At 50.3% G+C, this 14394-nt stretch overlaps 1 protein-coding gene and 1 long non-coding RNA gene across 2 annotated transcripts in view; one reads left to right on the plus strand and one right to left on the minus strand.

Annotated features, from left to right (window-relative positions):
- LOC145506945 (uncharacterized) lies at positions 1-7022 on the plus strand. Its single transcript, XR_014054461.1, has 2 exons — positions 1-1568; positions 3947-7022. It is a non-coding gene; the product is annotated as an uncharacterized LOC145506945 (long non-coding RNA).
- Positions 1-14394, minus strand: part of LOC145505804 (uncharacterized) — a 119490-nt gene that overhangs the window by 49234 nt on the left and 55862 nt on the right. Inside the window, exons 19-22 of the mRNA XM_081488713.1 lie at positions 13616-13837; positions 11180-11329; positions 8230-8453; positions 6226-6457 (exon numbers count right to left, since the gene is read on the minus strand). Coding sequence (XP_081344839.1) covers positions 6226-6457; positions 8230-8453; positions 11180-11329; positions 13616-13837 — 828 coding nt within the window. The remainder of the gene's footprint in view (positions 1-6225; positions 6458-8229; positions 8454-11179; positions 11330-13615; positions 13838-14394) is intronic.

A 14394-nucleotide genomic window follows, 5' to 3' on the forward strand; every position in this document is an offset into this window, starting at 1 on the left:
TAAGGGGGAAAGGAAGCCTTAGACAGACAGCCTTGTTTTGGGAGGGAGGGAACACAGCATTTCCGGGCAATCGGTGAGGTCAAAACTTTCTTCTGCACTCTGGGAGCTCACACGACCCTCACGGCCACTCAGATCTACATGGTGCATTGCTGACAGGTCCCAACAGCCCCGCACAGACTGGATGGTAAGGCGAGAACCAGACAGAGAGCGAGACCGAGGACTTGCCTTTCCATTGGTGCTTGGCATGTTTACTTGCTCGGGATTTACATCAAGCACCCCGTCCGTTAGTAGCTTTCCCCAGTTATTCTGCTCTTTAAGAATCATCTGCTAAACGTGAAGTCCACCGGACTTTAGGAAGCATCACTACGAACAAAGCTAGTGGAGCTGATGGAATTCCAGCTGAGCTATCTCAAATCCTGAAAGATGATGCTGTGAAAGTGCTATATTCAATATGCCAGCAAATATGGAAAACTCAGCGGTGGCCACAGGACTGGAAATGGTCAGTTTTCATCCCAATCCCAAAGAAAGGCAATGCCAAAGAATGCTCAAACTACCGCACAATGGCACTCATCTCACGTGCTAGTAAAGTAATGCTTAAAATTCTCTAAGCCAGGCTTCAGCGATAGGTGAACCGTGAACTTCCAGATGTTCAAGCTGATTTTAGAAAAGGCAGAGGAACCAGAGATCAAATTGCCAATATCTGCTGGATCATCGAAAAAGCAAGAGAGTTCCCGAAAAACATCGATTTCTGCTTTATGGACTATGCCAAACAAAGCCTTTGACTGTGTGGATCACAATCAACTGTGGAAAATTCTGAGAGAGATGGGAATACCAGACCATCTGACCTGTCTCTTGGGAAACCTGTACGCAGGTCAGGAAGCAACAGTTAGAACTGGACATGGAACAACAGACTGGTTCCAAATAGGAAAAGGAGGACGTCAAGGCTGTGTGTCCTTGTCACCCTGCTTATTTAACTTAGACGCAGGGTACATCATGAGAGACGCTGGGCTGGAAGAAACACAAGCTGGAATCGAGACTGCCGGGAGAAACATCAATAACCTCAGATATGCAGATGACACCACCCTTACGGCAGAAAGTGGAAAAGAACTAAAGAGCCTCTTGATGAAAGTGAAAGAGGAGAGTGAAAAAGTTGGCTTAAAGCTCAACGTTCAGAAAACTAAGATCATGGCATCAGGTCCCATCACCTCATGGGAAATAGATGGGGAAACTGTGGAAACAGTGTCAGACTTTATGTTTGGGGGCTCCAAAATCACTGCTGATGGTGACTGCAGCCACGAAACTGAAAGACGCTTACGCCTTGGAAGGAAGGTTTTGGCCAACTTAGATGGCATATTTAAAAGCAGAGACACTACTTTGCCAACAAAAGTCCGTCTAGTCAAGGCTATGGTTTTTCCAGTGGTCGTGTATGGATGTGAGAGTCGGACGGTGAAGAAAGCTGAGCGCCACAGAACTGATGCCTTTGAACTGTGGTGTGGGAGAAGACTCTTGAGAGTCCCTTGGAGTGCAAGGAGATCCGAACAGTCCATCCTAAAGGGGATCAATCCTGGGTGTTCATTGGAAGGACTGATGTTGAAGCTGAAACTCCAACACTTTGGCCACCTCATGCGAAGAGCTGACTCATTGGAAAAGACCCTAATGCTGGGAAGGATTGAGGGCAGGAGGAGAAGGGGACGACAGAGGATGAGATGGCTGGATGGCATCACTGACTCGATGGACATGGGTTTGGGTGGACTCCGGGAGCTGGTGACGGACAGGGAGGCCTGGCGTGCTGCGATTCATGGGGTTGCAAAGATTCGGACACGACTGAGCGACTGAACTCAACTGAAGTCTTCACTAAGAGATACTCTTCTATCAATCTCGAGGGGAGGGAGATGGGAGGGAGGTTCAAAAGGGAGGGGATATATGTGTACCTATGCCTGATTTTTCCTGCGATTTGACAGACAAGAACAAAATTCTGTAAAGCAATTATCCTTCAATTAAAAAATAAGCTAATTAAAAAAAAAAAAAAAGATCTCTCCTGGACGCCCAGCTTTTCCGCTGGTCCTGGGTCTGAGGACAGGAAACAGTGGTGGCAACAGTGTGGGGAACAGATAAACCCCTTCAGGGTCCAGACAGGTCTCACTTATACATGTGGGCGTGTGGTTCAGCCAGGGGAGGTTTTAGGAAGCATGCATGGAAAGTATTTTTATAAACAATGAGTGCGTCGTTTTAACCAACTAACCTGTGGCTTTGTAATGGGATTCTGTAAAGAATACTGATCCACTGCAGCTCCACAGGAGCTTGGTGACAACAAAGTGACTTACTGCAAAATACAGCTGAACTCGTTTAACAGCAGCTGGATAAACTGTGCACTCTCCCCTGATCTCTAACAACCACCCTCAGACAACAGAAGGCTACAAAAGCTAGAAATTATCCACATGGAACTGAAGAGGGATCAATCTCAAATTCAAGTTAAAAGAAGCATTTATAAAAATCAGAAAACAACAAAGAACAGAGCAGGGAAGTGACACACCTGGGCTGACTAGGACTGAATGCAGACAAACACCTGCCTCAAAGTCAGGGACCACGGCCAGGCCCTTCCCCCGGGCCTTGTCCTGAGAAAGGCCTCTGGGTCCCCAGCCTGGCACCCTCCGCCAGGATGGGAGCCCGCCCCACGGGTGCCCACGTGAGTCGGATGGGCAGTACCGTGTCCTCATTTAACAGGAGGGCAAAGCAGGCCACAAAGCGGGCAAGCGGCACACCCAGGTCACCAACCTCAGGGTGACGGAGCTACTCTGCTGTGCCCGGCAGAAGGGTTCCTGGGCACTGAGCTGCCTGAACCGGAGCGCGGCTGCCCAAGTCCTGTGGGAAGGCCCCAGGAGTGCTCCATCAGCGGGCTGGGAGCAGGAGAGGGACAAGGAAGGCCAGCCCTCGGGCCACTGGACTCCAACAACAGGGGCTCATCCAAGTGACCCGAGGGGAGAGGCAGCGAGCTCCCTCCTGAGGCTCCCTCCATCAGGGTTGCTGTGATGGACAGGAGGGCCTCTGGAGGAAAGCGGGATGGACGGCACCACGGTTAAGTGTCCAGGCTCTGATCAGACCAGTCTGCACCGCACCGCTGGGTATGCGAGCCTGGGCACGGTGCCCGGCCTCTCTAAGCCTCAGTGTCCATATCTGCTGAATGGGGATAACAGCAGCCTGGACCTCACCTGGGTGTCTGCGGGATTAGATGACGGGCTCAGAAAGCACTGGACACGGTGCCTGGCACACAGAGTCTCCTGCACACTGCTACCCACCGTCATTAAATTGGCTTCCCCCAAATCTAATATCTATGGCTCTGATTCAGTCATTTCTTTTAAGAAAACACTACGTGGAAATTCCATGGTGGTCCAGAGGTGAGGACTTGGCACTTTCACTTTCACACCGGTCTGATCCCTGGTTGGGGAACTAACATCCCATTAGCTGTGCAGTATGGCCAAAAAAATAAGTAAAGAAAATTTTAAAAATAATAAATACTACTATGTCTATTATAAATAAGCATGAGATGATTAGAAGGCAAACAAGTGGGAGAAAGGCAAACTGTTACAATTGTCCCAACCAATGACCTATTTCCAACAGAACCATCAGTTCAGTTCAGTTCAGTTCAGTTCCGTTCCGTTCAGTCGCTCAGTCGTGTCTGACTCTTTGCGACCCCATGAATTGTAGCACGCCAGGCCTCCCTGTCCATCACTAACTCCCGGAGTCCACCCAAACCCATGTCCATCGAGTCAGTGATGCCATCCAGCCATCTCATCCTCTATTGTCCCCTTCTCCTCCTGCCCCCAATCCTACCCAGCATTAGGGTCTTTTCCAATGAGTCAACTCTTCGCGTGAGGTGGCCAAAGTACTGGAGTTTCAGCTTCAAAATCAGTCCTTCCAATGAACACCCAGGATTGATCTCCTTTAGGATGGATTGATTGCATCATCAGCATATTTTAAGTGGTGGGCGAGTTTCATTACTTCTATTAAAATGTCAATCATCCACCAGTACGTAACCACATAGTGTTCATTCACTAACACGATAAGGACTCTAATACTTCACAGAGAAACAAAGGCATGCTAAATTACTAAATAGTTTACCTTTCGACGATGCTTCCTTAACTCACTAGACTGATAGATGCATGCAAAGAAATGAAGAGAAACCAGATTTATTGCGACTTTGAAGCTAAAAATTCAAGAATCAATATAGGCAAAGACAGTAAAGCAAAAATGACGGCAAACATATAAGTGAGATGTAGATTTAGAGAACATGTAACTGGAAACAGAACAATTTGTTGGACCACATTAGTTAAATAAGCTATTCAAGATTTACTAGAGAAACACTATACATTATTCCTCAGGAAGATACAATTCTATTACAACATCATGATTTGTTAAAGCACAGCACTGTGTACAACAAAGGGCCTTAACAGTTGTCTGTTCTCAGCCAAACCTCTCTATAAGTTAGTTTCTCTTAATAAAAAAAACATGTTATACTTTAAAATAGTAATTTAACTGACGAGGAAGTTGCCGTAATACCTATTTTAACACTGAACAGATCTAACCACCTGTTGGACATTAATGTAAAATCGTTACCTAGAATTTGATTCCAAACTTCTGAAAATAAATTCATTAAAGCAGGTACCCTATGAAAATATGTAAGAATGAAAGCTAGCGTAACAGCAGGTGGAGTCTTCACATTTTATGAACCATAGAAGATACTTTGTAAAAGAGTCTCGTAGAGACATTAAGCATGCAAAAGCTGATGAGATTTACAGTCTCAAATACAAGCACCAACACAGAAAGGATGTTGTGTCAAAAGTCCATTAATTCTACACATAAGAGGATCATTTCTTCAGGTAAGCATAATCTCAGTTATGAATTACACAGGTTCTGTAGTGTATCATCCATCTACATTATGCTTGTAACTGCACAGTGATAACAATAATTCAAACTTAGTGCTATGGGGGAAAAACACCATTTAATGAGACATGAAGACAAAGCAGAAACCCGACTAAGGGGACACACGCTGTGGACCCCAGACTGCTATGACCAGAGCAAGTGGGAGGACGGGGGAGGGGAGATGGATGGGTAAACTACAGCCTCGGGGGGGTGCGGTTGTGGGAAGCTGGGGTCTGGATTGATGACAACGAAGCAGACAACAGGATGAGACAGGAAATCAAAACCAACGATGAAAGCAGACACACCGTCAGAGAACTCCAGCAACAAGAAAAAATATACAGAACTGTTCTTTTACAAATACTCGGAAAGAAATCAAGCATGAAACCACAGAGAAATCGTCAAAGAATACACACTATCAACTAATTGGCCAGTGATGCATATTATAAAACCAATGTGTCAAAAGACCACAAAATAGACCAGTTATCACTTCACATGCTGCTAAAATGATTCACAGTTAATTTAATTATATGCTGACTAACAATGCAGCTAACATGAAATGGGTGGTAACAAAAAAAGTGATAATACAAGTGCAGTTACAAAGCAGAGTGTTGTAGACATGATTTCACAGGGTAAACAGCAATGCGCTCAGGAAACCTAAGCTAAACATGGAAGAAAGCAGGAACATGCGCTTCAGAGCTGCACACTCTGTCACCAAAAGCCCTAGGTCGTCATCCCATTTTTAGACTCAGAAGAGTGAGGAAGCCCAACTTCTTCCCTGGGGCCCTGGGGCACCAGGCTTTTAACCTGGTTTCACACCCAGAGCTGGCCTGAGCGTGCAGCCAGGTCCAGCAGCAAGCAGACCAGTTTAGATTCTTGGTTTTGTTCCCACCGCATGGCCTGCAGCCTGCAGCCAGGTATCCCCAATGAAAAATGTGCTGCGTGGGTCTCACACGCCAGGAGAGCTGCCTATGGTTACTTTCACAAGGCTGTCTACTCGGTGACAACAGCAACTTCCCTGCACCTGCTGTGTCCAGCACAGGCCGGGCCCAACGTTACAGAGGCAGGCCCTGGCTGAGTTCATGATGACGTGCTAAGCCGGTGGTCCAAATATCAAGACTAATTTGTTGCTGTGCGAGTATGGAATGATTAAAGACTAGGCAGTTTTTAAAAATCTTAGACCTCTAAGCGTAGCAAATGTACCTGAGTTTCTTCTGGGTAAAAACAGAAAAAACAAAAAACAAACAAACAAAAAAGAAAGCCAGTGTGCTGGGGGAGGGACGTGGCAGGGAGGAGGCAGACACATACCAGAGTCTTGATGTCCCGCTGGTCTACTTTCCGCGCCGAGCTGTGCCGCCTCCTTGGGGGCTTGGCGCGCCCACTGCTGGGCGGGCAGGAGCTGGCGAGCGAGGAGGCGGGACACAGGTTGAGGGAGCTCGAGGATTTACAACAACGAAGGTTGCCTAAGCTCCCCTTGCCCACCCTGCTCTCAGTATCCTCGGCCCGCTGCTCCGTGTTCTCCTTCTCTTCTTCGATCAACCTAAAATAGAATAAAACCCGTCACCTGCCTTTGTCAGCAGAGGAACGTGTCTGGACAACAAATGTGGGCTTGCATTCTGTGTCACGATTAGCATATTCCAGGAACAGTTGCTCAATTAACATCTCAGCAAAAAGGTTCAACTTTCCCTCTTTTCAATATTCTCAAACTTAGAATAACTTATCCTTGAGTCTTACAAAGTGGCCCCTGATCATTCTCGTTTGATTTGACTGGTTTACTCTAACATTCTGACGGGGCCTGGGTGGCGCCTCTCTCCCTGTGAGGAGATAACCTGAAGTTGACAACCTTTACCTTCCCTGCTCTCAGGGCAGAGATGCACGGCAGTGCCTCAAGTCTATTCCGCTGGGAATCAGGAACTCTGTACAATCAAAACAGTGAGCCACGAACAAGCTGGAGTTTCTAAACACAAGTCTCTAGACCAGATGAAGTGCTGAATTGATTTTTTTATTTTTTAGGTTGTCTATGTACAAATGCATCACTTGATGAAGTTCTCCACCAGCTTTGTGTGAGTTTCTGGACTCATGTCAATGTGCTGCATTAACCTAGAATTCACAGTTACTGCTCTTCTCCCCTAATGTCTCGCGGATGATGTTATATAGCAGTTTAAATATTCGATTATGCATATAACATGATTTTCAAAATAAAATACAAGATTCTCGCAGGTCGTCACCTCTCCAGTTTCACTTCTCCTTATACACCCTGAAAGTTTTTCACTGTTGATAACAAGTTGATGGAAAGAATTTACCATTTACCTCAAGTCAACATGTTACCTAAGGAAAAATCACTTTTACCTGACAACATGCTGTAAAAATAAACATATTAATATGTAACCGTTCCGTATTTCCTGGGGGAGGGGGAAAGACAATCTTTCTGAGCTGTCTGTGCTCAAACACGGCCCACAAAGCAGTCTGTCTCAGCGTCAAACGTGCAGGCGGCACCACCTGCGTTTGCTGGTTGTGCCCTTCACCCCTGCCTTTCCCCCGGGCCCCCCGCACTCGGCTGACAGGAACGGGCACCTCGGCCTGGGCTGACGTGACAAGAACAGTCTGAGCAGCAGCTCTGCCAGGTCCTGTGCAGGGTCACCGGCCTGTGGCCACTCTGAACGTGGACAAGGGACAGGAGGCAGAGCTGTGCGGGTGCGGCACCAGGCTGGCCTCGGGGCCCCCAGCCACCTGGCCGCACCCAGACCCAAGGCCCCTGCTCGCCATGAGGCGGGCCTTTGGATTCTATCCCGTTTGTAAACTGTTATAACAGCCCAGACGGTGTCTACAGAAAACATCTCACAGACACTGATGAGTTGAGAAGAACTCAAACACATGTCCTTGGACCACTGTCGTACAACAAGCCAATCTTCACACTGTATTAAGTTCAAAAGGAAAATGCAGATCTGAGGGGGAATTTGCCACCCCAAAACCCCAGCTTTTCTGTTTCAGGTGGCTTTTCACCAGAATGTGGGAGGCTCCGAGGGACACACGAGGGCGAACCTTCAGTGCTGGAGGGTGCACGGGCCGCAGGGGACACTGTCACGGCACCTCACCCACCTTGGGGCTCAGAGCTGGTGGGGGGACACCCCACAACGCCCCCCACAGCCCTGGCTGACTGAGCTCTATAATCAAGGGCAATCTCAGAACTGAAAATTCTTGAAGCAGACTTGAAGTCAGTTTCCTTACTATGGAACACTCAGCCTTCTCTAAGGAGAAGACAGCTCCTCAGAGAAGCCGAGTTTCTGGGGAGCTCGGCTCGGGCTCACCCACCGGATCTCTTCGTTGATGGTGTCCAGCTGCTCCTGAAGCATCACAGTCAGAGTCTCGGCATCGCCCTGCCCGCTGGGCGACAGCAGAGCGGCCGAGCTGAAGAGGGTGGCCCTGTCGCCCCCGCCGTCAGACAAGTCTGCGTCACTCTCGAACGCCTGGGCCACGTTGGCCGGCACGCTGGCTTGCTGCGCGCGCTCCCAGTCCTTTTCCTTCAGGGTCTGCACCTGGGCACGAGAGGACCACGTCTCGTCAGCGACATTCAGGGCAGCTCAAGTCTATCAGGAACTGAACACAAGTTTACATGGAAGCCCCAACTGTGGATAAACGGGCCATGCTTATGAGACACTGCCATCTCTTAAGCGAGCAGTACTGAAGAAACAGGCAGGAGGAGAATCCACTTCCTAGATGGCCTGGTGACATTCAGGTCTTAGCGTGGATGGGAGGCAATCCTATGAGGTTATTCACAAGGGTGGGCCGATGGAGTCAGAGACAAAGTCCGAAAATTACAACAATACATCTGTGCCTCCATCAGCCAGGCTGAAGGAAAATAAGAAAAAGAAATCCTTCAGCTCCGCAGCCTCTGGGTCCACCTCAGCGGTCACCACTTGTGTTACTCACCGAGGAGCGCCATCCTCGCAGGTCCCCAGCCCTCCGTTTTCCAGGCTGGTCTGAACACGCACAGACAGGCGCAAGCAGGGCCAGCAGGGCTGGGAGGGCCAGCCCCCCGCGGGGCTCCTCCCGGGGCGCAGGCCCGCGGGCTGTTCTGGGGGACGGCCCCTCACACCGCAAGGCGGCTCTGTCACCAGAGACGTGCGGGAGAGGGCCTGCTGGGCTCCGAGCCGCCCTCCAGCTCTCACACCTCACACCCTTCTCTCTGGCACATCTCCCCCCGGCCCACTCTCACCCAGGTCCTGCCTTCTTTCCCAGACGTGACCTCAAAGCAGCCGAGGGGCAGCCTCGAGGTGCTGGCTTGCTGGCTCCCTGTCCCCCGTGGCCAGCGCCCTCGCCCCTGTCTTCGTCACGACCCCTCCCCAGGGCTGGGCCACCCCCTGCACTGGCTCCAGGACCACCTGCCATCATTCCTGCTCCTCTCCAGCGAACCAGCTGCATATGGCTTCACCCCCATCAGCTCAGCCAGCACGTCCTCTCCCTTCTCTCACCTTAAAATCGCACAAAGGGAACCAGCAGATTCCTCCTCCAGGGCTCCCTGCAGCGCCCACTGAGGGTCTCTGAGAGCTCCCTGGGAGAGGCCTCTACTGTCCCCCTCCCCGCCCAGTCTCCAGCTCTCTGCAAGCAGGCGGTGTGCCCCGCTCGCAGGGCAGCTCCCAGGGAGCTCTGAGGAACCCATGTTACCAAGCCCCCTCCTCTCCTTGCCCTCCCCCCACCCCAAGCATGTCTCTCCCTGGGCACCAGGCCCCGCCCTCCCTGGGGTTACTAGTCAGTCCCTTGCGCCCCTTCTCAACCTTGGAATGCGAGGCACCCCACAGCTCTACCCTTGCACCCCCTATCTCTCCACGGGCACCTGCCTGGTGACTTTACCTTGTCTGTGCCTTTAAACACCATCTGTATGCCCACGACCCAAGTCCACCTTGAGCTGAGTGAGGCCTCTCCTGGATCCAGGCCGGAACACTCAGCTGCTGACCTCACAGGTCCCCTGGACACCCCATGGGCTCATCCACCTCAACAGGGCTGAGGCCCGTCTCTTAGCTCCCTGCCCTGACAGCCCTCCTCAGCTCAGGAAACAGGCTCTGGCCTCGAGCTGCTCAGGCCTGAGCCCGGGGTCCTCCCTGATGCGGCCCTCTCTCTCCCTTATCTCCGCTTGTTGACACGACCCTTGATCTATCTCCGAGTGGCTACTTCTCTTCCGGCCTCCGGGTCTCTGTTCCAGGTCACCCTCCTGGTGTCACCTCGCTGGCCACCCTGTTCACACACGATCGTCCCCCCTCCTCTTAGACAACTCGGGCACTCTGGTCTCCTTCCCCTGCTCATTACTGTCCGACAGGCTGCGTGGGTTTAAAAACGGGTCCACAAATTCTTCCATCCTCCTCCCTTCAAGAGGCAGAGGGGGCAACTCCTGCTCAGCCCCTGAGCGAGGCAGGACTTCGCAGCTCACTCTCGCAAACAGAACTGAAGGTGTGCGGCTTCCGAGACCGGGGCGCGAAAGGCCCCGGGCTACATCCCGCGCTCTCGCTCTCAGAGGGTGTTCTGAGGAAAGCCAGGCCATGAAGAGGTCCACACGGCAGGGACCTGGGCCTGTCCCCACCAGCCAGGTGAGTCTGAAAGCCTGCCATCCAGCCCTGGGGGGCCTTCCCATGTTTGCGTCCTCAGGAGGCCCTGAACCAGGCCCACCTGCTGCAAAGCACAGAAACTGGACTGTGACCTGCTCACTGGGAAGTCACTAAGCTTTGCAGTGATTTGTTACATGGCAGTGGATAAAGAACGCACACGGTTTTTAATTCACTGCTGGAGTCCTAGTTCTGACGATGTCTGGCCCAAACTAGCTGCTCACTGAACATGGCAGCTCAAAACACAGACATGTATGAAAAATTACATGCCATAAATGAGGCGAAAATACAAAGGTACTTAAACTTCCAATGAGAATTCTTCTCACTATAAAATGATGGGTATGTGTATCCATTTACTCGCAGGATGATTTCAATCAAAACGGTGCTAATTAGTACTGTGCTGGGCCTCACAGTAGGCCACAAGTTATCAAAATTGGTTCTTTTAAGAAAAAAAAGCATGCCTTAAAAGGAAACTCGTAGCCAGAAAAAGGAAAATGGGAAGACATAAAGCGATCTATCAACGCTTTGTTCCAAAACCATTTCAGGACCACAGTGTGAGGGGGCAGGTGCCTTACAACGTGGGAGTCACATGAAAAGGTGTTTACCTTCCTTCCTCAGGAATTCACCACTATAAAAGTCAGACACAGTTCAGTAAAAGCCGTTACCTGTCGATGCATAGAATCCTTATCTGCGATTTCATTTTCAAGTTTATCATTGAGGTCGTCGTGCACAGAGGTGGCTTCGCGCTGGGCGGCAAGGTAGCATCTCTCAAGGGTAGTGATTCGCACCTCCACGTCCGTGTTCTGGACCATGGCCTACACCGGGCATTGCAGAGTAGAAAAGGTAAGTCATTATCATGGAACATTCCGATACACGTACGCGTAAAAAAGTTGGACTAAATCCTAAGTTTCAACTCAAAAATAAAGTTAGCGTCCTCAAAATTAAAGTCCTAGACACGGCAGTTTCCTCGGACGTGAGCAAAAACGTGCCTACTTAAAATGTCACATTTGCCACGATTGGCACCCATATGTCTGTATTAACGTTCTGTCTGGCCACTCGGTTTCCCAAGCTTCTCTTCAACATAATCAACCCAAACAGCAAAGAGTATACTAAACTACCCTGTTATTGCATGAATTCCAGGAGGAATGGTATCTGGCATGAAGTCACGACCTCTGTCTGCTACACCACACAGGCGGACTGGATCCACAAGAGGGAGGGACCTTCGACAGATCCAACAGGGACCTCTGAGGCTCGTTTCCTCGGGTAAAAGTCGGAAAACTCTCATGCAATTTCCTCAGAATTCAAGTAATAGTAATGAGTGGAAACAGAAGTCAAAGTTTAACACAACTGGAAGCAGCCTTCTCAAGCCTAATTCTTCTAAAGCAGACTTACACCACATGTATGAAAGGGTCAAACCAGGACCAGAACTTGCTGCTGGTGCAACTCCCGTCCGCCAGGTCAAAATCCACTGCAGGTCCCTCCGTAGTCGACTACTAAGTAACCAATGTGGGCAAAGGCCTGACATTAAAAGTGAAAGGTCTCAAGGCCGCTTTTCCCAGAATTCTCTACATATTGAACTCTGCCACCTAATCTCCTCCTGTTGCCAAAGAGTAGTGGGAAAAGGTTATACAAGCGTGCAAATATTCTGTTTTGAGTTCTCACCTTGAGCTCTCACAGAGAATTACTCACACCAAGCTACTAAACAAGGACACCTGCTGTAGCACATGTCGGAGGGGTTCTGTCTGAGACGGTCTCACGGGGGAGGGGTGGGGCAGGGTGGGCGCTGTCTGCCTGCCTACAAAGGAGAGGTGAGGCTCACAGGAGGAGGCCCGAACCCTCAGCACTCTTCTCTTTTCACAATGACCGTTAGGCAGTTTCTCATCAATCATGACAGCCGCAGACACGACCACCAGAAACATCATGACTCTACATGGTTACACAGCACGGGCCTGAGGCTCTGAGGGTGAGCAAACGCCACTCGACCTGTCTGACCGCCGGTATCAATGTCACACATCCCCTCAAGGAGCAGAACCTCAGAAAACTAGAGAAGACGGCCAGGCAAGCTGCCTCAGCAGGGGCCACACAGCGGGCTCCCATCTCTCCGAGAGAACGGGCTCCACAGACGTCACCAGACTCGCCTGAGTGAACCCGAAGGAAATTTCAGCATCATCAGGTATACATTCGACAGGCAGGTGGGGGGGATGAACTGGGAGACTGGGGTTGACGTATGTACACTACTGAGACTATGCGTAAACTCAACAACGAGTAAGGACCTACTCTACAGCACAGGGCAGTCTACTCAGGGCTCTGTGGTGAAGTAAATGGGTAGGAAATCTAAAAAGAGGGATATATGTAGACACACACACACGTATATATATATATATATATAAATATAAATATAAATATAAATATAAATATAAATATATATATATATGACGGATTCACTTTGCTGTACAGCAGACATTGACACAGCAGTGTAAAGCAACTGCTAACTGCTAAGTCGCTTCGGTCGTGTCCGACTCTGTGCGACCCCACAGACGGTAGCCCACCAGGCTCCCCTGTCCCTGGGATTCTCCAGGCAAGAATACTGGAGTGGGTTGCCATTTCCTTCTCCAGTGTATCAAAGGGAAAAGTGAAAGTGAAGTCGCTCAGTTGTGTCCGACTCTTAGCGACCCCATGGACTGTAGCCTACCAGGCTCCTCCATCCATGGGATTTTCCAGGCAAGAGTACTGGAGTGGGGTACCATTGCCTTCTCCAAGAAAAAGGAAAGCAACTAGACTCCAATAAATGAATGAATGGATGAATGAATTTTTCAAAGAGGAACACACTGGGCACCCTAGAACTTGTAGAAATGAGGAGTCCACACCCAGGGTGAGCACAGCGCTAGGGATGCCCTCGTGTTGCTCCACTGCCAATGGACCGCCTGGACCAGGCCTCTTCTACCCCAGAGATCTCGACGCAGAGGCGGGGAGGCCGCCAGTCGCGGTCTCGCCAGCGCTCTGTGCTCCTACTCACGCAGCCATCCCAAAGCTCAGATCAGCCGGAGAACAAGGGACCCACATTCCACCTCAGGACAACAGACACGTCCGCTGTCACTCACTTCGCGGACATCCCGCTGTGGTTGTCTGTTCGCTTCCTCGGACGCGAGGAGCTCCTTCCTGGCCGTGTCCGGGTCCTCCTCCGGCTCTCTCACGTAGGCAGAGAGGTTTGCCAGGCACTCCTTCGACTGGCTCTGCTCCCCTGACTGCCTCTCGATGACCTCCTGGAGCTCGATCACCTTAGCCAGGTCTTCCTCGTGGCTTGGGGAGCCGTCGGAGGATCTCTAAGGGGGAAAGGAAGCCTTAGACAGACAGCCTTGTTTTGGGAGGGAGGGAACACAGCATTTCCGGGCAATCGGTGAGGTCAAAACTTTCTTCTGCACTCTGGGAGCTCACACGACCCTCACGGCCACTCAGATCTACATGGTGCATTGCTGACAGGTCCCAACAGCCCCGCACAGACTGGATGGTAAGGCGAGAACCAGACAGAGAGCGAGACCGAGGACTTGCCTTTCCATTGGTGCTTGGCATGTTTACTTGCTCGGGATTTACATCAAGCACCCCGTCCGTTAGTAGCTTTCCCCAGTTATTCTGCTCTTTAAGAATCATCTGCTAAACGTGAAGTCCACCGGACTTTAGGAAGCATCACTACGAACAAAGCTAGTGGAGCTGATGGAATTCCAGCTGAGCTATCTCAAATCCTGAAAGATGATGCTGTGAAAGTGCTATATTCAATATGCCAGCAAATATGGAAAACTCAGCGGTGGCCACAGGACTGGAAATGGTCAGTTTTCATCCCAATCCCAAAGAAAGGCAATGCCAAAGAATGCTCAAACTACCG

The sequence above is a fragment of the Giraffa tippelskirchi genome, chromosome 1 (assembly GCF_054371585.1).
Source record: "Giraffa tippelskirchi isolate mGirTip1 chromosome 1, T2T-mGirTip1v1.2.pri, whole genome shotgun sequence".
NCBI classification, from domain to species: domain Eukaryota; kingdom Metazoa; phylum Chordata; class Mammalia; order Artiodactyla; family Giraffidae; genus Giraffa; species Giraffa tippelskirchi.